At 39.2% G+C, this 22,478-nt stretch overlaps 1 protein-coding gene across 1 annotated transcript in view; it reads left to right on the plus strand.

Moving 5' to 3' along the window:
• The window catches only part of LOC139445320 (TBC1 domain family member 30-like), a 130,660-nt gene that overhangs the window by 40,088 nt on the left and 68,094 nt on the right, over positions 1–22,478 (plus strand). Inside the window, exon 2 of the mRNA XM_071226442.1 lies at positions 7,395–7,559. Coding sequence (XP_071082543.1) covers positions 7,395–7,559 — 165 coding nt within the window. The remainder of the gene's footprint in view (positions 1–7,394; positions 7,560–22,478) is intronic.

The raw sequence follows: 22,478 nt of genomic DNA on the forward strand, positions 1-22,478 counted from the left end.
CTGTATCAGACGTATAGGTTGACTACATGAGCGTCTTCCTTTGGAGTAATACATGCAGCTGTATCAGACGTATAGGTTGACTACATGAGTGCGATCCTTTGGAGTAATACATGCAGCTGTATCAGACGTATAGGTTGACTACATGAGCGTCTTCCTTTGGAGTAATACATGCAGCTGTATCAGACGTATAGGTTGACTACATGAGTGCGATCCTTTGGAGTAATACATGCAGCTGTATCAGACGTATAGGTTGACTACATGAGTGCGATCCTTTGGAGTAATACATGCAGCTGTATCAGAGTAGTACATGCAGCTGTATCAGAGTAATACATGCAGCTGTATCAGACGTATAGGTTGACTACGTGAGTGTGATCCTTTGGAGTAATACATGCAGCTGTATCAGAGTAATATGTCTCCAAAATGACTAAGAAATACCAACTTGAATGTTAACACAAACAACTGTATATTCCACATCACACTTTATTGAGTATATAACAATGTCACTCAAAGAATAGAAATTACACAATAGGCATCTGGAGAGTTGTTACTGCGGGGGGCCAAGAGTTCTACCCACTTGTGTCAAACTTTTTGCATCATTGGGCAACCCAGCAGTCAGACAGACACCACCCAAGCAACAATGCGTCAATGGCCGACACAACCCAACACGTACCGATAGGCTTTGTCACACTCCTCAGATCTACAGCCTTTGTCTTGTCATCTGCCTTCAACTGTTCAATTATTTTATTGCCTTTGAACTTCCTTAATATTAATGGAATGAGGGGGAGGGGGAGGGATGTCGCATCTTTGGCTAGGGGTCATTTTTAATTTGGAGATGCATTAATTTCAAGATTTACAGTGGTTACAGATTTATAATGGTTAGGCTAGGCTGACAATATAGGAAGACTTAATTGTACAATTGTTTGATAGGCAGTACGTATAGGATAAAACACGTCCAAGGGTTAATTGTTTGGATATTTAAAACCAGCATCCCGAGGGATTTTGCAAGGGAAAGTGTTTTAAATATCATAACAACCCGATTGGAAGTGTTTTATCTTACTTGTAAACGACCACCTCCGTGGTCTTGTGGTAGAGCGTCCGCCCGGAGAGCGGAAGGTCCGGGGTTCGATCCCCAGCCGCGTCATACCAAAAGACGTTAAAAGATGGCACTTGTTGTTACCCCCGTCTGGCGCTCAGCATTAAGGGTCTAAAACAAGGACTGGTCGGCTCGGAGTCAGTATACTGTGTCTGAGTGGGGTATTCATGTTAAACTGTGGCATGGTATCTCAGTGAGCTAGCACTATAAATCGGCATCAGTCCAGACTAGTACAAGCAGCCACACACACGTGCATGCACGTCGCTATATAAGTGCAATAATCTTGGACGCGACGTTAAACCCCATTTCACCTCACCTTACTTATAAACTGATTTTGAACCTTAGAATTATCCCCAAACTAAATTCCAACCCATTATAAGTGTACGATACAGCACATCCAAGGGTTCTTATCACATTTAAAACAGGCATCCCAAGGATAACGGTTTTAGATATCATAAAAACCCGAGGTGAAGTATTTTATGTAACTTATGAACCGAAAAAGAAACTTAAAACAACATTTATCAACATTTTTATGTTTTGAACATGCTTTCCATGAACCTTAGGAAATGGGAATAAAATATCTGTTGCTTGCGTACGGATCTTGAAAAGGACATTCTAAAAAGCAGTGCGGCGTATCAACACCTCTGTAGCCTGGTGGTACCCTCACTGGGCTACAGATATGATGGTTGCAAGTTCGATCCTCGGGAATATAAAGAAAACAGTTGTCCTTTGATTTTACATTTCAGTACATGTTACAATCTGAACGGAAGTTATATTAATAAAATACCCAGGAGATTGTATAAAATCCCTGGGATATTATAGCAAAAATGACTTGAATATCCTATAAAATCCCAGGGACATGACAACGTCCCTGTTTATGAGATATAACCCGACTGGAGAACAATAGGATGACGTCACCGGAGGTTTATAATTAGAAGTTGATGGATGACAAAGTAGACTCAATTTATGGATAACAACTTGATGACAACAGTATAAGGATCTGTACTGAAATGTCGCCTTTACAGTATTAAAGAAGTTGTTATCCATTAATTGTACAGTAGGACTCCTTTCCATGATAACAGGTCAATAACCTTGTGGTTAAAATGTTCCCTCACTCACTCATTGAGTCCATGATGAAGTAGAATGCTACCAGTGTTGAATTTTATTATTGAATATTACATACCCAGATATTAATATAAACATATTACATATGACAGATCTTGATTACTGAAAAATAGTCTATTAAAATGATTTTTATTGCTGGGGGAAATGTATTTTTAGTTATGTAGTAGCTATGTCAGATTAGTTTTAATATCTCAAGGAAACCAAGATGACAGAATGTTAATCTGTTGTTTGTCGACGTGAACCGAGTTGACCTCATAGGTAAATGTAAAGTTCAACTTCATGACCTGAGGTGTGAGAGTGTGTGAATACAAGCAGATTTTATGAGTGTTTCAGCTGCTGTCACCGCTATGAAGAAAATGTTACACATATTTTTGGCACTGGTTTTGTTGGTCATGTATGTTAATTTAGTAGTATAGACCATGGGGGTAGGGGAGAACTCCCCCCTGGAACAGACCTAGCTCCTGATAATATTTACCATGGATGACTCCAGCTTGTGATGATTGATGATTGGAGCCATCCTATATATTGAGGAAACTATATATTCTTAATCTACTACGGGAGCACGGGTGGCCCAGTCAACTAAGGCGCCGTGATTCGCTGTGTAGACATGGTAGAGTTGCGTCCCATGGGCACACCAGAAACCTATGATTGTGGGTTTGAATCCCGGTTCGCCCCGATTATATTTCTAGGTTTGTCAGCACCATACCCGTGCTTGATTACTGAAAAATAGTCTGTTAAAATGATTTTTATTGCTGGGGGAAATGTATTTTTAGTTATGTAGTAGCTATGTCAGATTAGTTTTAATATATATTGCATTTAGTTGCATCAATCTATACATTCCTTTAACTCAAAGTAGAATTATTTTTTTTTTTTACGTTTGTTGATACAGCAATCTTCAGCAATATTTCCACTTACAAGGGTTCTGCACTGTGTGCTATTTGGAAAAGAGACACAAAAACAATACTTCTAAGTCCATAAAATATTAGATTTTCCACCAAATAAATTGAGGAGGAATCATTTTCTGTTTAATGTTGTATTCCTTTTAAACTAACTGTTCAAGGCAGGTGGGGGCGGTCGGGTAGCCTAGTGGTTTAAGCGTTCGTTCGTCACGCCGAAGACCTGGGTTCGAATCCCGACATGGGTACAATGTGTGAAGCCCATTTCTGGTGTCCCCGGCCGTGATATTGCTGGAATATTGCTAAAAGCGGCGTAAAACCATGCTCACTCACGCACTCACTCAAGGCAGCTGTGTACATTAGCTGTTACTAGTGATTCACATGAAGATGAGATCAGTGAAGATCCGGGGTAGAATAGGTCTTCAGTAACCCATTCAACTTCATTCAACCAGTAAAAGACGACTATGCTTGTCGTAAAAAAGGCGACTATGTTTGCTGTAAAAGGCGACTATGCTTGTGGTAAGAGGCGACTAATGGGATCGGGTGGTCAGGCTCGCTGACTTGGTTGATGAATGTCATCGATCCCAATTGTGTGGATCAATGCTCATGACGTCAATCACTGGATTGTGTGGTCCAGACTTGATTATTTCCAGACCGCCGTCATATAGCAGGAATATTGCTGAGTGCGGCGTTAAACAACAAACAAACAGGAATCTTGAATGTTAGGTAGTGTATATGTATACAGTGTATTTCATCAAGTGATGAAGGAAGAGGACACTCATAGTTATCATCTTCGTCTGTAAAGTACAAACAATAAAACACTGGGGATTCCAGGCTGGAATACGTCCCCAGCAACCTATGCTGGTTGTAACAGGCACCCAAATGGATGCAGTGGACAGGCTCTGTGACTTTACTGATTGCATATCATCGTACCCTGACGACGTGGATCGTAGCTCACAATATCGATCACTGGATTATTTGGTCCAATCTTGATTTTTTTACAGGCTGACGCCATGTAGCTGAAATATTGCTGAGTGCAGCATTAAACAACAAACAAAACAAAACTTATAATAATATGAAAGTGAAATCGGCAGGGAGGAAATTCTTACAATTAGTTTTTTATGACCTATTGTCACAAATGCTTTGAAACTTGACTAGAATAGTCTTGGCTATAGCCAGATTCTTTTTTAAATTTGGATTTCAAATCCAGCTTGTACACACTTTTACTCTGCATTCCGTTGTGTTCATTTTGAGGTATTTGTTTACCTGATCGACATTTGCAGGGGAAATGGTGATTGTATACAGTATTCGAGGGGTCTAATGTCTGAAGTAGTTTGTATGATTGTTTACCAGTGTGTGGCACCCAAGCACATGGTCGTATGTTACCATATGTGTCGCCATGGAAATGTGTGTTATCAGTTGAAATTCAGACCTCTCCAGCAGTTCGTTTTTTGGAGTTGGGGCTGGTTTATGTCAGGCCCACTTCCAGAGAACCCGGGAATGAAAACTTTAAAAAAATGGTAGTTAGGAAATATCAAGTTTGACATATCAAGTTTGAGGATATACATTTTTTAGATACCGTATTCAACGTAATAAGCGCCCAAGGCGATAATTGCTAACATACTGGCTGGTGAACAATCCCAATTAGCACCCCTTCCGATTGATCAATGTACACAAGACTTTTTTATTCGTGTATGATACACACTCGTGTGTTATATGCACCCTTAATTATGGGCAATTAAATTCTGGAAAAATATATCTGTCGTACATAAACATTTCAGGCTGTCAGCATAAACCTCAAAATTTATCTTTCAACTCTGTTTTTTCCACCAAAATAATATTCTAATAAGAGCTCCCTATTTCTAATTTTGAGAGCACCCTTGAGGCGCTTATTACGTCGAATACGGTAATTGTCTTTTAGGGGGATTATATATTGATGGGAAATTGTCAGACCTGCTTCTTTTGAATCCAATTCGAGAATCATGGTCCTTCTCCAGTTGATGTTTTAATTCACTTATTTGATGTAATCAAAATCTATCAGCAGTCTCCATCTTTTCAGATACTTCGAGTACAGGATATATAACCCCATCGTCTGTACTGCGCTTTCTCATTACTGCCATGTGTTATAGTGATTCCTTGTAAGGAGCCTGTCTCCCAGACCCAAGAGAATATACTAAAAACTGATCCAAATCAAGTCTAGATTGATTTGGCAAGTCTAGATTGCCCCAGCTGTTAATTAACCATTGCTCTGGGCTCCATTTGGATTTTACTTATAAGTTTGCAGATTTGTATTTTTAAATAAAATACCCTTATTTCTGGGACTAAATGTTGGCCTATAAGCAGTGTGATCAGTGATAAATATATGTTATGCAATCATGAGTTTGTGGAAAAAACAATTGCTTGCGATCTTGAAAGATCAGACCAAGTCCATATACCTGTGCCAAGATGCAATGCAGTAGGTAGAAAATATCCAATACAAAGAGGGGCGGTCGGGTAGCCTAGTGGTCAAAGCGTTCGCTCGTCACGCCGAAGACCTGGGTTCGATTCCCGACATGGGTACAATGTGTGAAGCCCATTTCTGGTGTCCCCCACCGTGATATTGCTGGAATATTGCTAAAAGCGGCGTAAAACCAAACTCACTCACTCACTCACTCCAATACAAAGTCTTTCATGTTTGGCTCGCCTCCTGGACAGAAAGAATGAAGAAGTTGACATGCTTGAAGGTTTCTATAAAATAATCTCAAGGAAACCAAGATGACAGAATGTTAATCTGTTGTTTGTTGATGTGAACCGAGCTGACCTCATAGGTAAATGTAAAGTTCAACTTCATGACCTGAGGTGTGAGAGTGTGTGAATACAAGCAGATTTTATGAGTGTTTCAGCTGCTGTCACCGCTATGAAGAAAATGTTACACATATTTTTGGCACTGGTTTTGTTGGTCATGTATGTTAATTTAGTAGTATAGACCATGGGGGTAGGGGAGAACTCCCCCCTGGAACAGACCTAGCTCCTGATAATGTTTACCATGGATGATTGATGATTGGAGCCATCCTATATATTGAGGAAACAATATATTCTTAATCTTCTAGGGGGGCACGGGTGGCCCAGTTGTCTAAGGCGCGGTGATTCGAGTTGCGTCCCTTGGGCATGCCAGAAACCTATGATTGTTGGTTCGAATCCCGGTTCGCCACGATTATGTTTCCAGGTTTGTCAGCACCATACCCGTGCTCGTGGGTTTCACCGAAGTGGTAAACGTCTGAGACCTGCATCACTTCGGGCTTTCCTCCCACATTAAGCCGACACGCCGTGATATAACTGTAATACTGTTAAAAGCAGCGTTAAACCCAACTCACTCACTCACTCACTCACTCACCTAATCTTGGGACTTCTGGGGGTGATGAACCGACACAGCTCAGGGGGTGAACAGTAAAGGCAATAGATGTCATACTATAAATAACAGTAATTAACGGGAAGTGATATAGTAGCCCAGGTTGGCTGTCGGTCAATATACAATGAAATGTTGGTGAGGATTAACAATGGGCATTAGCGCCTTATACATGATGACAATTAAGTTATGACATGGCTACAGGGTAATTAGCCTTTGAGATAGAATGTTCCTCAGACAATGGTTGTTGTAAATCAGTCGCTATGACAATAAACCAACACCGGCTGCACCAAGACCCGTGCTAGCTGCTACAAGCGCGGTGTCAACCCCATCAAGAGCATTCACCGCTCTGCGATACTTTTTATATAATCCAATGCGAGAATCATGCTCCTTCTCCAGTTGATGTTTTATTTCGGGGGGCACGGGTGGCACGGGTGGCCCAGTCGTCTAAGGCGCCACGATTCGCCTTGCAGAGTTGCGTCCCTTCGGCACGCCAGAAACCTATGATTGTGGGTTCGAATCCCGGTTCACCCCGATTATGTTTCTAGGTTTGTCAGCACCATACCCGTGCTCGTGGGTTTCACCGAAGTGGTAAACGTCTGAGACCTGCATCACTTCGGGTTTTCCTCCCACATTAAGCTGACACGCTGTGATATAACTGGAATAATGTTAAAAGCGGCGTTAAACCCAACTCACTCACTCACTGATGTTTTATTTCACTTATTTGATGTAATGAAAATCCATCAACAGTGTCCATCTTTTCAGATACTTGTTATCAGCCATGTTCTATTATCAGCCAATCAGGAAACAGTCGTCTGTTAGTGGGTGTGGCCTATTTACAAATGCGATGGAATCACTTGCAGATGAATATATATTTCTTTTCTTTTCCCCCCAGATATTTCTCAACTTCGTAAGATGTTTGGGGACATACAACGCAGTATTAACCAGTCTTCCACCCGTCTTGTGCGGCAGCTTAAATGTCGAGACCGGCGGATCGCGAAACTCCATCGAAACTGTGATGTTGTCACTGCCATTCTACAGGCAGCCTCCCTGAAGAGACGTAAGTAACCATGGTGATGGTAGTACACAGAATAAAAGACTGAGATTATAAAAGAATCACAGCGTGTTACATAATGGGACGCAGGTCACAATCGCTCTGATTGACAACTGAAAACAACAATGAATTTGGGTCACATCAGTTTATGTTTCATAAAACATGGCTGACAAAGATACATCAGCCAATGACGTAAGCGCATTCAATTTGACAGTGCGCTAAGCGGCACAACTTACAGAGGACTGACAGAGTGATTTCCCTTATACCGTGGACGAGACACTCAACATGTATTTACTTACACCCTTGAAAACACGGAATATATTACACAGGGGATGCAAAATTTAACTGAATGCACTTGAAATGCACATGGGTGAAAAGTACTTTATACAACAACACACAGAAGCACGTGTCAAGTGAGGACACACATTTAAATTAAATGTTTAACGTATATTAAATAAAAGAAGCTTAAGAACACCCAATTCTTTCATATAACTGTAGTTATTTTGTCAAATTACTTTACTCTGAGTGTTTGTTATACTGCCCAACATTTGTTAAGGATCAAAATAGCCATCTTCAGTAAAATGTGTGGACCTTAGCAAATGTTGAGCAGTATACATTAGGTAAATATAGTACTCAACTACAATCTAAAATGAATAAAACACCAAAGTCTTCATGAAATATATGACATGAGAGACTTTCTGGAAAAGACATTGAAATATAATTTCCGGAAAATGAGATTGTGGGAAGTCTATTATTAAGAACAAACTGCCATACATGTGAATTAAAACTGTGGTTACATATCTGATTAGAAACAAGTTGACATTCAGTAAATGTAATCATTTTAAGCTATCAGCAACATGGTATATAAGGCCACACTTTTTAATTTTCACAGATCTATTCCAGCTTTTCCACACAAAGTTGGTGGAAATAAAAATAATAATAAACAGCTATGTCAATTAATTATTTATGTTTATGAAAACCTTTCTGCCGCAGAGTTAAAACTGCTGCTGACTAACTGTATCACTGATGGTGATGAAGACACAGAATTCATATATATGTTCTATATAACCAGTGGGAGAGATAATAAATGTATATATTTTTATGTTTAATTTATTCTTTGACTGCCTGGGGGGCACGGGTGGCCCAGTCGTCTTAAGGCGTCATGATTCGCTGTGCAGAGTTGCATCCCCTGGGCATGTCAGAAACCTTTTACAGCAAGCATGGGTTGCTGAAGACCTATTCTACCCCGGATCTTCACGGGTCGGTTTCTAGAGGGGACAGTGTAATCGGTGTGCTGTGGTTGAATATATTGGCCTTATGTTACAGCAGTCACTGGATTCAACATCAACAATATCTGGCCTTTGTTCTTTTTGAACAAACTGTACAAGACATCTGTGTACACTAGGGCTGCAACAAATACACTATGAGGCAAATACGATACGTAGCACGAATATTGGGTATCGAATATGAATATTTATTCACGAATACAACAAGTCAGCCATTTAACCGAGGTAGAGTTGTAGATGACCCACACAACAGACTACTGCATGGCTTGATTTTTTCTAATGTGCATATCTTGCTTTGATAAATAACAGAAAACTTCAAGTTAAAAACTCTCTTTGAAATATTTTTTGTAAACATTTCGATTTTTGTGACCATGAATAACGAATTCAATGCATGAAGGGATATGGTTTGGTTCATCGAATACATGAGTGAATCATAGCAGCTCTATACGCTACAAAATTAAACTTGTGCATATCATCAAAATATTGTAAAGTAACCCTGCATATTCGATGAGCAAATCAACAACTTATTTTGAAATTACATACGGACATTCCGTCAACCTTGCCAAACTACACGATGACAGTTACATCGTGCATGATCATTTGCCATCACACTTTCTTGTGGAAGTATCGTGGTATTTTTGAGTCCTATAAAGCTCTCGAACCCACACGACACCAGTTTGCAGGGACTAGATGAATAGTGTTTTTGAATATTGAACTTAAATACCCACATGTGTAAAAACTAGCGGGTAACAGAAATTTGAATACCCAGATAGAATTACTGATACCCAATGATTATAAAATGCATGGGTAAAATACCCACAACACCAAAAGCTTATCTGGAGCTCTGCATGACTGATAGCATGACCCCACGAGGACAGTTTTATAGCAGACATGGGGGCACATTTTACCCAAGATTCCGCACAGGGTTTTGTGCCAAGAATTTGATTGGTACAGTATTGAAGCCATTTCTTAGAGATAAATATTCCAGGTGTTTTGCAAAAACAGGGCAAAATGAAACTCACTCACCCATCCAGAAATTCACTCATTTGCTCTGAGTCAGAGTACAAGAATAATACAATATTGTTAATGTATGATTATATTGATGAAAATGTTGTTCCCCTGAGATGTTTTCCTCAAAACTTTATTTTAAGTCAAAACTGTAAGTATACCGTATTCGACCAAGGGCGCTCTCAAAATTAGAAATAGGGGGCCCTTATTATAATATTATTTTGGTGGAAAAACATAGTTGAAAGATAAATTTCATGGTTTATGCTGACAGCCTGAAATGTTTAAATACGACAAATATATTTTTCAAGAATTTAATTGCCCATAATTAAGGGTTCATATGGCACACGACTGTGGATTATACGTTAATAAATAAGTCTTGTGTACATTGATCAATCGGAAAGGGTGCTAATTGGGATTGTTCACTGGCCAATATATTAGCAAATATCACCGTGGGCGCTTATTAGAGCGAGGCGCTTATTACGTCAAATATGGTACATGGGTTTGCTTAATTAACTTCTGGTGAAAATGAATCGAGCGAAATTTAAGTAAAATGTCAGCTAACTTAAATCCCCTGAAGCATTTGATGATCTCCCAGACCCTGCGACACTCCGACATAAAATCCTCCATTTGCAGGGTAGAAGGGGGACCACTCTTGTCATCTTGGTGGTAGCCTTTCATGCTTCAGACAGAATGGAACACTAGACGAGGTGTTAACAGACAGAAATGTGATGATAATAGAGTATGACCATATCATTGTATGAACTGTTTTGTTCAAGATAGAATTGTTGATACTTTTTCAACTTGTGTTTCCATGGCAACATATTCACAGTATCAGATTCCAGTGTGTGATTAAGGTGTGAATATAAGTTGGAACCTAGCTACCGTACCTCCTATAATAAAGTACAGTGATGACTGAACACTGAAGACAAACAAAAAGAAATAAACACCCTTCTGGAATAAACTTGAAAAGTGCTTCTCTATATGCTGTAAATCGTGTAATTAATGCGTCTCCAAAAGAATGCGACCACTGGTCCCTAGCCAAAAATGTGACTCAATATGAATGCGACACCCCCTCCTCTCAAGCATCAGTGGATTTCTGTCTAAAGATGTCCTCAGTCAGGGTTAGAATCCTGACCTTAATCCAACTTTACATTAATCCAATCACACACGAAATAGCACCACTTATTAGCGCTGATTAAAGTACTTCCGCAAAAACATTACATGAGCGCTGGCCCGTATCGGCCTTTGACGCAGTCGCAAAGAACAAAGGGTGGTGTCTGTCTGCATGGTTCCCACTGCCACTGGAAAACCTGGAAAACCTGGAAATGTGTTGGAAAAATTTCCAGTCAGGGAAATATCAGGGAATTCACTAAAAACTTCAAAATCAGGGATTTATCAGGGATTTTTTGCTCTTGGAACTCATACTCTCTATTATTTAATGGTTGTGGCAGCCACTCAAATTTAAGCAATGGAGTTTATTTGTTTGAATAAGAGGTATTTGTCAAATTTTACTATATCAAGGTCAAGGTCAATGTGGCTGATAGGGATTTGCGCCCCTTACCTCCAGAGCTAACTAAATTCTAAATTTAAAATATTTTGAGTAAAATATTACATTGCCTAGGTATTAGTTTACCATTTGAATTTCAAAAAATTAATTTGAATGTAAAATTTCAAATCTCATAAAGTTCTACTGTTCAAGAACAAACAAAATAATGCAATTAGGATTCTATAAAGCTCTTTGTTAATGAAAAGTGTATCAGTGTTAGATAAATCATTGGAAAAACTTAGGGTGACTTCAGTTGTGGTTATAATTATCTATTCCCTGGTGACCTTTTGAAAGTGCAGATGTATATTTGAATGGTTAGTTTGTGAAATGCTGTGCATGAATGTTGCACTGAAAGTAGTGATGGTATTTAATTTATTATAATGTTACTAATTAGTTCATGTTCATGTTTCTAAAGTTGTGACATCCTAGTCCTGAAGTCCATTTTCAATAATTGTAATACTTGTTTTGATTAGGCAATGATTGATGGAGTTAATTTGTACTTTGAACTCTTTAAATGGTGGCAGATGGATGGCCTTAAGGGGAGGATAATTACTTGGTGACTTAGTTTTCCTTAAACCAAACATAACACACTTTTGTACAGAAATATCTAAAAAAAAGACGTTTCCATTGGTGTTCCATTAAAGCTGTTTATATAATAAAGTTAAAACACCACTCCCAGTTGTTATAATGGAGGCCGTATAATGCAGTCTGGAAAAGTTCTAAGTTCTCTGGAAATATCAGGGAAATGTCAGGGAATTTTTCGGAAGAAAAAAAGTGGGAACCATGGTCTGGACTTGCAGGTGTGATCAGTGATGACATGAGTGAGTAGACCGCTTGTCTTCACCCCAGCAGTTACAATTCACAGGATGTAATTAGTGTTTGAATGACATTGTTTATATACTTTATATACAAGTGCTGCTCAATAAACAGTGGTGTGGAATACATCGGCGTATGTCTAAATGGTATTTTTGCTATCCAAAATGTCTTATTGTAGATATAAATGCGATGTTTAAAAATGCGAACAAAGACCACTCGCATTTTTTGCAATGAATTCATGCTCATGTTAATTTCAAGATTTCCAGTATGTGAAGGCCTACCTTGAATAAGCTCTCTGTTCTATCATAAAAAGAAAAATTAAAAATGTATTAAATATCCTCGCATTTATACAAGGATGTACGGTAAATATGTGTTACTGGGAACGTTGTTGAACATCGTCTCTGATTAACAGCTACACACTGACTCAATCGTGTGGACGTTACAGCGCTGTATACAGCTGTTTGGGCATCAAGTCAAATCCATTTCATAAAGCTCCCTCTGTGAAGCAAGGTAAGTTAACAGTGTTGAATGTGGATGATATGGGCTAATGGACTTTGAACTTGAAGTATGATTGTGTGAACTGAAAATGTCTCCATGATTTAGGTAGTGATTTGAAGGGTCGAGTTGGAGATCAGCCAATATTCCAGATCGAATACCTGGCAATATACAGAACATCTTTGAGGCTAAAAGAAAGAAAATGTCTCTAGGGCATCCAGCATCACTTTAAATCCTCATCAGTCATTTTTATTGCAAATAAAAGTACATCTCAGCGGTAGAAACTAACAGTTTCAGTCCACTAGTCCTTATAATGATAACATATAGCAAAACCCTTAAAAATGGCAAATTTCTACTAGTCCTTGTGATACCTTTACTATTAGGCAGGTTAGCCAGGACTACAGGACTAGTGCCAATTTCTAACCCTGCATTTTTCAAACATGTTTCATGTGAGGTGTTGTCTGCTATCCATAATATGGCTATTGACAACTGATATTGTCTTAAAGACTTGAAATGAATATGTGCTAAGTTTTGTTTGTTAGTGTTCTTGGTCATGTTGGTGGAAGAAAATGAATGTTCCTCCCCTGTCTCTTTTGTTTTCAATAAATAAAAAAATACTATAAATAAATAATTGTAAAAAATGAATTAAACGTTTTAGAGAGAAAAAGATCTTTGTGAGGGTCATCACCTATACTGACCTGGATTTTTAACAAAATTTGTTTCTTGTAAACCCAGAAATTACATGTCTGTCCTAATAAGGGACCAAATATGTTATAAACAAATATGAATGAAACAAAATATGGCTTTATTGTTGAGTGGCATTTTAGAAGCTGCGCTATGAATGAAAATGAATTTATTGATTTCAGCTTATTTATTCTTTCAATAAATGCCTTTCTGTACAAGTGCTGGTTCATTTATCAAGCAGTGATCAGTAGTCGGTAGGAAGCATCAACTGAAAAGTTGCATTAGAAGAATAATGAAGCTGAAATCCATCCGTCAATTCTTTAGGGTCAAACATTTTCTTAAATGAAATTGTATTACTATTACAGCCACGGCTGAGAGACACCTGGTTGGGAAATAAAATAAAGTGAAGAAAAAGCTGCACAACATGTACCTAATTTCAATTGAGACTGAGTTCAGTAAAACTGTTTCACACTGAGTTTAGCTAGTTTAGTTTTGAGTAGGTTATTCTATACATTATGTATTCTTCGACATTTTAAGAGAGAAACAACCAATGAAATGTCAACAGAGCAACTACACTGAACGCACCCTATTATTCAGATGACGTAATATAATCAATTTGTGATGTGGCCCGTGAAGACGCCAGGGTAGAATAGGTCTTCAGCAACCCATGCTTGCCGTAAAAGGCGACTAAGCTTGTCGTAAGGGGCGACTAACGGGATCGGGTGATGAGGCTCGCTGACTTGGTTGATGCATGTCATCGATCCCAATTGTGTGGATCGATGCTCATGATATTAATCACTGGATTGTTTGGTCCAGACTCGATTATTTACAGACCGTCATCATATAGCTGGAATATTGCTGAGTGCGGCGTTCAACAACAAACCAACCAACAAACCAATTTGTGATGTCGTGAACAATAGAGAACGTCAGATTTTTCTCAACTATCAACCTCTGTGATGTCATGGCTACTGACTGATCAGAACTAAGAATCACTAAAATTCACATGGAAAAATATTGGAAATTTATTACACATGATCACTCTACCCTTAGGGGTAATATCATATTCAATATACAGTTCATATGTCTATATTGCAGATGGATATGATATTAAGTGATCCCAATGATCATGCCATACAAAAATGTTTATTGGGCGAGTTGTTTATTTGACAGTTCTATTACCATAGTTAATTTCATTTTCAATTAATGTCCAATATTGCAAATGGTATTGAAAATCAAGTGAGCCAGCAGACGATGATTGATGACATGACAACAATCCAACAGGGCAAACATTCTTCGTTGTTTAGACCTATGATCAGACCCGTGAAGATCCGGGGTAGAATAGGTCTTCAGCAACCATGCTTGTCATAAAAGGCAACTAACGGGATCGGGTGGTGAGGCTCGCTGACTTGGTTGATGCATGTCATCGATCCCAATTGCGTGGATTGATGCTCATGATATTAATCACTGGATGGTCTGGTCCAGACTCGATTATTTACAGACAGCCGGAATATAGCCGGAATATTGCTGAGTGCGGCATTAAACAAACACAAACAAACAAACAAACTATGATCAGCGTGAGTTGCTGGGGACCTGTGTTACCGCGGAATTTGCAAATACCAAATGCAATATGAGCATGATGAGATTAATGTGTATACATATTATTTACCGCCGTTATATAGCTGGAATATTGCCGAGTGCAGCGCTAGGCGACAAACAAACAAACATACACATTATTTATTGATACACTTTAGTTTGCTATGTGCCATCCCACGTTTCCACTGACAGCTAAATAATGTCATGCTGTTTGTTGGTGAGAAAATTGTTCCCTAAAACAAGTGTGTATGTATGCTCTAGATACCTGTGGTAACAAAACCTTTGTACATATTTGGTTCTGTCCTTGCAAGATCCAATGCTAATATACTTTTATGGACACATTATCGTGATAAAGTATTTTCCAATGAGTCCACACCGAGATCCTAGCAGATTGATTTGCTTTCGTGTTGAGCTATATCCAAGGATCCACTTTCAATAAAACTTCTATAAAACTGAAACTTTGCAGGGATGATCCCAAGAATGATCTCACTTGCAGCCTGGTGCAGCCATTTTGAAGATGTCAGTGAGGCCCATTAATCTGCCATTTCTGCATCTATATAAGGGGCCCACCGTTTAATATTCAGGAGTGGGGTGTGTTCATTTTATTTAACGGGTCGGGTAGCCTAGTGGTTAAAGCGTTTGCTTGTCACGTCGAAGACCCGGGTTCATTTCCAGACATGGATACAATGTGTGAAGCCCATTTCTGGTGTGCCCTGCCATGATATTGCTGGAATATTGCTAAAAGCGACGTTAAAACATACTCACTCACTCACTCACTCACTCACTCACTCATTTTATTTAACAACACATTTTTTATGTAGATGTTCAATGAAATCAGGAACAAATTATTCATTTCAAATATGCTTTAGTATTTGGCATGAAATCAGTCAATCCACGATACAGGTAGCCATTCCTGTTCCCCTGTTTGTGTGGGACGTCACTCATCCTCCACAAACAGGACAATATGTGTCCTCTACATTCTCTCGATGGACAGGAAACTTTATGAGAGCATTTCATTGGTCATTAGAATGGATGCCATAAGTAGGAGTAACCCTTACTATTTACTGTTTTATCATGAATTTATGACTCGTAACACCTTGCTTAGCATTTCTTTTGGTCACAAGTCCGACAACTTAAATAAACGATCTGTCAAACTGAAATTATATCTGTGACCGGTGACCGATGACCGTCAGCCATCTGAAACCCTGTTGCATTGCCTCATCTGACCACCATAGGGTTCTGGGGACCAGATCTGGGTCCCGTTCCTCAAAGCGATCTTAGCGCTAAGGTGATCGTAAGTCCCATACTTTAACATAGGCTTACGATCATCTTAGCGCTAAGATCACTTTGAGGAACAGGGCCCTGACCCGGACACCTCACGGGCTCAATGACTGGTAAACATGTCAATGACCTGTTTCATTTGCTATTGGTTCTTATTGAAAAGACTTCTTAGTCAAACACAAAGTTTGGTAATGAGTGAGTGTGGTTTTACGCCGCTTTTAGCAATAATCCAGCAATATCACGGCGGGGGACACCAGAAATGGGCTTCATTGTACCCATGTCAGGAATCGAACCAGTCTTCGGCGAGACGAGTGAACACTTTAACTACAAGGCTACCCGACCGCCCCGTTTGCTGATGAATAAAGCTTTTCATATTTTATTCCATTCTGCAAAGTTTATGGTTCATTTTGTGAAATATTCTACACATAGGGATATGAAATCTCTGCGGAAACGCGTAAAATCACGTTTTTTTAAACAGTAGTCCTCGAAAAAAATCATCTTCCGCTTAAAAATATAATCAAAGATTTGAAAAAAAACCACTCCGAAAAATATGATCGAAAACCGGACAACCGTAGCGTTTTTTCCTGTTTTCGATCAGAGCTTTCAGCTGCATAGGTTTTTCTATCACGAATACTTGCACTATAACGTGGGGTGTGGCGTCACACAGAAATTGTAAATACTCAGAGTCAGATGATGGCTTGTTTTTAAGATAAAGTTGTCTTTAAGCCTGTAAGTGAATGAGATGTGTTACAGTTGTTCATGTAATTCACGAGAAAACTGTGAATGTTTCTTCAGCGTCCAAAAACCCATAACATGGGGATATATGTTGTATTAATGTCTTATGTTTGCAATGGAGTTTTGTTTTTTTCAACAAAATGTAAGTAAGTACAATGTAAGTTTTTTTCAATATGCTTCAACATGGGGAAAGGGTCAGACATTGCACGCTTGTGGCTGTTGTCCTTGTGTCTTGGGGATGGAGGGTGAAGTTTATGGCAGTATTGCTCCCAGACCTGCCGGGTAGCCGGGTGCGCGGAATCTATGTCCTATTTTTTAAAAGTACTGATTTACTTCGAAATTTTACAGCATCTGTCATCTTGTTTATATTTTTATTGACTTTTGCCATAGACTTATTACATTTCTTGGTGTGAATGTTGTCCAAACTGCACAAAATTGCTTAAAATGCAATCAAAAATTTAAACATTTCGGGGGGGGGGCATGCCCCCAGACACCCCTAGATTTTTCCTCTTTTTTCAAGAAAACCTGCTCACATCCCTGTACACAAAAGAGGTTAGGGAACACGCGATTTGTTCATGTTACTATAGTGAGTCCGTCATGCCATGGCATGACGTGTTCCTCAACTTCTATTTAGTAGTATATCTAAATCGAAGTCAAAGAGGTCATGCAAAAAGTACAGGCCGTCAGTATATTATAAGTTCTTTGAACATCTGGTGCAACATTGACGTCATACAGATCATTAAAACGTTAACTTGAGCGATCATTGAATATGAATCAATGTCTAGAAATAGCTGAAGCACATAAAAACAACCTTTGATCTTATCACATTGCCGTGAGATTTGGAGCATGAAACCCAGTAGGAATTCATATATTGATTATTGTATCCTATCATTTTTTTTGTTTTGAAATTACTGAAACAGTTGGTTCAGAAACGATTGTGAATTACAAAAAAAGTATATTTTTAGAAAAAAAATTGCCTAGATGGTGTGTGTATTGTTATGTTGGTAATAAAATTATGATGGACAGCATCAGAAATTGTTTCCGGCAGATCCAATATCACTTCATTGCAATAATGAGATTCTAAAAGCTTTGTTCTCAGTATATGAGTGAATGAATATTGCTGGGGACTGACGTAGGTAGAGTAATGAAATATCATGGACATGGTATTATGGCAGCTGTTAGCACATTCGTGTGAAGGGCAGTCGGTTTTTTTACAGGTTTTTACTATTTTGTTATAATATTGTTACAACTCTGCTGTGACTGTTTGATGGGCATTCTAGAAGTTGGTGGGTAAGTAAGAAAACGTATAACTTAATGGATAACAACTTCTGGTTTATTGCCTATAGTGATGTTTCCATGTAGATTATTGCACCGTTATCAAGCAGGATTGTGTGTGTTGTATACAGCAAGATTGTGTGTGTTGTACAGCAGGCTTGTGTGTGTTGTATACAGCAGAATTGTGTGTGTTGTATACAGCAGGATTGTGTGTGTTGTGTACAGCAGGATTGTGTGTGTTGTATACAGCAGGATTGTGTGTGTTGTATACAGCAGGATTGTGTTTGGTATACAGCAGGATTGTGTGTGTTGTATACAGCAGGATTGTGTGTTGTATGCAGCAGGATTGTGTTTTGTATACAGCAGGATTGTGTTTTGTATACAGCAGGATTGTGTTTTGTATACAGCAGAATTGTGTTTTGTATACAGCAGAATTGTGTTTTGTATACAGCAGGATTGTGTTTTGTATACAGCAGGATTGTGTGTTGTATACAGCAGGATTGTGTGTTGTATGCAGCAGAATTGTGTGTGTTGTGTACAGCAGGATTGTGTGTGTTGTATACAGCAGGATTGTGTGTGTTGTATACAGCAGAATTGTGTGTGTTGTATACAGCAGGATTGTGTTTGTTGTACAGCAGGATTGTGTGTGTTGTATACAGCAGGATTGTGTGTGTTGTATACATCAGGATTCTGTTTTGTATACAGCAGGATTCTGTGTGTTGTATACAGCAGGATTGTGTGTTGTATGCAGCAGGATTGTATGTGTTGTATACAGCAGGATTGTGTGTTGTATACAGCAGGATTGTGTGTGTTGTATACAGCAGGATTGTGTGTGTTGTATACAGCAGAATTGTGTGTTGTATACAGCAGGATTGTGTGTTGTACAGCAGAATTGTGTGTGTTGTATACAGCAGGATTGTGTGTGTTGTATACAGCAGGATTGTGTGTGTTGTATACAGCTGGATTGTGTGTGTTGTAAACAGAAGGAGTGTGTGTATTGTATACAGCAGGATTGTGTGTGTTGTAAACAGCAGGATTGTGTGTTGTGTACAGCAGGATTGTGTGTGTTGTATGCAGCTGGATTTTGTGTGTTATATACAGCAGGATTGTGTGTGTTGTGTACAGCAGGATTGTGTGTTGTATACAGCAGGATTGTGTGTGTTGTAAAGCAGGATTGTGTGTGTTGTATACAGCAGGATTGTGTGTGTTGTAAACAGCTGGATTGTGTGTGTTGTAAACAGCTGGATTGTGTGTGTTGTATACAGCAGGATTGTGTGTGTTGTATACAGCTGGATTGTGTGTGTTGTACAGCAGGATTGTGTGTTGTAAACAGCAGGATTGTGTGTGTTGTAAACAGCTGGATTGTGTGTGTTGTCTACAGCAGGATTGTGTGTGTTGTATACATCAGGATTCTGTTTTGTATACAGCAGGATTGTGTGTGTTGTATACAGCAGGATTGTGTGTGTTGTATGCAGCTGGATTGTGTGTGTTGTATACAGCAGGATTGTGTGTGTTGTATGCAGCAGGATTTTGTGTGTTGTATACAGCAGGATTGTGTGTGTTGTATACAGCAGGATTGTGTGTGTTGTAAACAGCAGGATTGTGTGTGTTGTATACAGCTGGATTGTGTGTGTTGTGTAAAGCAGGATTGTGTGTGTTGTAAACAGCAGGATTGTGTGTGTTGTGTAAAGCAGGATTGTGTGTGTTGTATACAGCAGGATTGTGTGTGTTGTAAACAGCAGGATTGTGTGTGTTGTATACAGCAGGATTGTGTGTGTTGTATACAGCAGGATTGTGTGTGTTGTATACAGCAGGATTGTGTGTGTTGTATACAGCAGGATTGTGTGTGTTGTATGCAGCTGGATTGTGTGTGTGGTATACAGCAGGATTGTGTGTTGTATACAGCAGGATTGTGTGTGTTGTATGCGGCAGGATTTTGTGTGTTATATACAGCAGGATTGTGTGTGTTGTATACAGCAGGATTGTGTGTGTTGTGTACAGCAGGATTTTGTGTGTTGTATACAGCAGGATTGTGTGTGTTGTAAACAGCAGGATTGTGTGTGTTGTATACAGCAGGATTGTGTGTGTTGTATACAGCAGGATTGTGTGTGTTGTATACAGCAGGATTGTGTGTGTTGTAAACAGCAGGATTGTGTGTGTTGTGTAAAGCAGGATTGTTTGTGTTGTATACAGCAGGATTGTGTGTGTTGTAAACAGCTGGATTGTGTGTGTTGTAAACAGCTGGATTGTGTGTGTTGTATACAGCAGGATTGTGTGTGTTGTATGCAGCAGGATTTTGTGTGTTGTGTAAAGCAGGATTTTGTGTGTTGTATACAGCAGGATTGTGTGTGTTGTAAACAGCAGGATTGTGTGTGTTGTATACAGCAGGATTGTGTGTGTTGTATACAGCAGGATTGTGTGTGTTGTATACAGCAGGATTGTGTGTGTTGTAAACAGCAGGATTGTGTGTGTTGTGTAAAGCAGGATTGTGTGTGTTGTATACAGCAGGATTGTGTGTGTTGTAAACAGCTGGATTGTGTGTGTTGTAAACAGCTGGATTGTGTGTGTTGTATACAGCAGGATTGTGTGTGTTGTATGCAGCAGGATTTTGTGTGTTGTATACAGCAGGATTGTGTGTGTTGTATACAGCAGGATTGTGTGTGTTGTAAACAGCTGGATTGTGTGTGTTGTAAACAGCAGGATTGTGTGTTGTATACAGCAGGATTGTGTGTGTTGTATACAGCAGGATTGTGTGTGTTGTATACAGCAGGATTGTGTGTGTTGTATGCAGCTGGATTGTGTGTGTGGTATACAGCAGGATTGTGTGTTGTATACAGCAGGATTGTGTGTGTTGTATGCGGCAGGATTTTGTGTGTTATATACAGCAGGATTGTGTGTGTTGTATACAGCAGGATTGTGTGTGTTGTGTACAGCAGGATTGTGTGTGTTGTATACAACAGGATTGTGTGTTGTACAGCAGGATTGTGTGTGTTGTATACAGCAGGATTGTGTGTGTTGTATACAGCAGGATTGTGTGTGTTGTATACAGCAGGATTGTGTGTGTTGTATACAGCAGGATTGTGTGTTGTATGCAGCAGGATTGTATGTGTTGTATACAGCAAGATTGTGTGTGTTGTACAGCAGGATTGTGTGTGTTGTACAGCAGGATTGTGTGTGTTGTATACAGCAGGATTGTGTGTGTTGTATGCAGCTGGATTGTGTGTGTTGTATACAGCAGGATTGTGTGTTGTATACAGCAGGATTGTGTGTGTTGTATGCGGCAGGATTTTGTGTGTTATATACAGCAGGATTGTGTGTGTTGTATACAGCAGGATTGTGTGTGTTGTGTACAGCAGGATTGTGTGTGTTGTATACAGCAGGATTGTGTGTTGTACAGCAGGATTGTGTGTGTTGTATACAGCAGGATTGTGTGTGTTGTATACAGCAGGATTGTGTGTGTTGTATACAGCAGGATTGTGTGTGTTGTATACAGCAGGATTGTGTGTTGTATGCAGCAGGATTGTATGTGTTGTATACAGCAGGATTGTGTGTGTTGTATACAGCAGGATTGTGTGTGTTGTATACAGCAGGATTGTGTGTGTTGTGTACAGCAGGATTGTGTGTGTTGTACAGCAGGATTGTGTGTGTTGTGTACAGCAGGATTGTGTGTGTTGTATACAGCAGGATTGTGTGTGTTGTATACAGCAGGATTGTGTGTTGTATACAGCAGGATTGTGTGTGTTGTACAGCAGGATTGTGTGTGTTTTACAGCAGGTGTGTTTGGTTATGACGAAAAGATGTCAGTAAGTTATTGATACAACACTAAGAGCTCAGTTGGTCTGACAAGAGGTCATATGTGCTATCTGTTCATTTGAAAACAGCATCACACCCCTATCAAGTCATGAGTTTGGTATGTGGAGTGGTTGCAAGAATAAATCTCTCAGTTTTGAATTTGTAGCTACATGTGACTCCAATCTGCTCAGTTGTTTAATAATATAACGCCATCAAGTTAATCTTACCGATTTGTCAAGTCAATGCACCATTCTGTGAGATACCACAGGTTTTGAAAACTATATTAATCGTAACATGATAATGATTTTCACAACAGGGGGCAAGAGAATACAAGGATGAGTGGGACAGTCTTTCATGACAAACATATGCAACTCAAAAGAAAGTTAAAGAACCAACCTTTTTTTTATGTGACCA

The sequence above is a fragment of the Haliotis cracherodii genome, unplaced genomic scaffold, assembly GCF_022045235.1.
Source record: "Haliotis cracherodii isolate W230 unplaced genomic scaffold, xgHalCrac1.p SCAF_6, whole genome shotgun sequence".
In the NCBI taxonomy this organism is placed as follows: Eukaryota; Metazoa; Mollusca; class Gastropoda; order Lepetellida; family Haliotidae; genus Haliotis; species Haliotis cracherodii.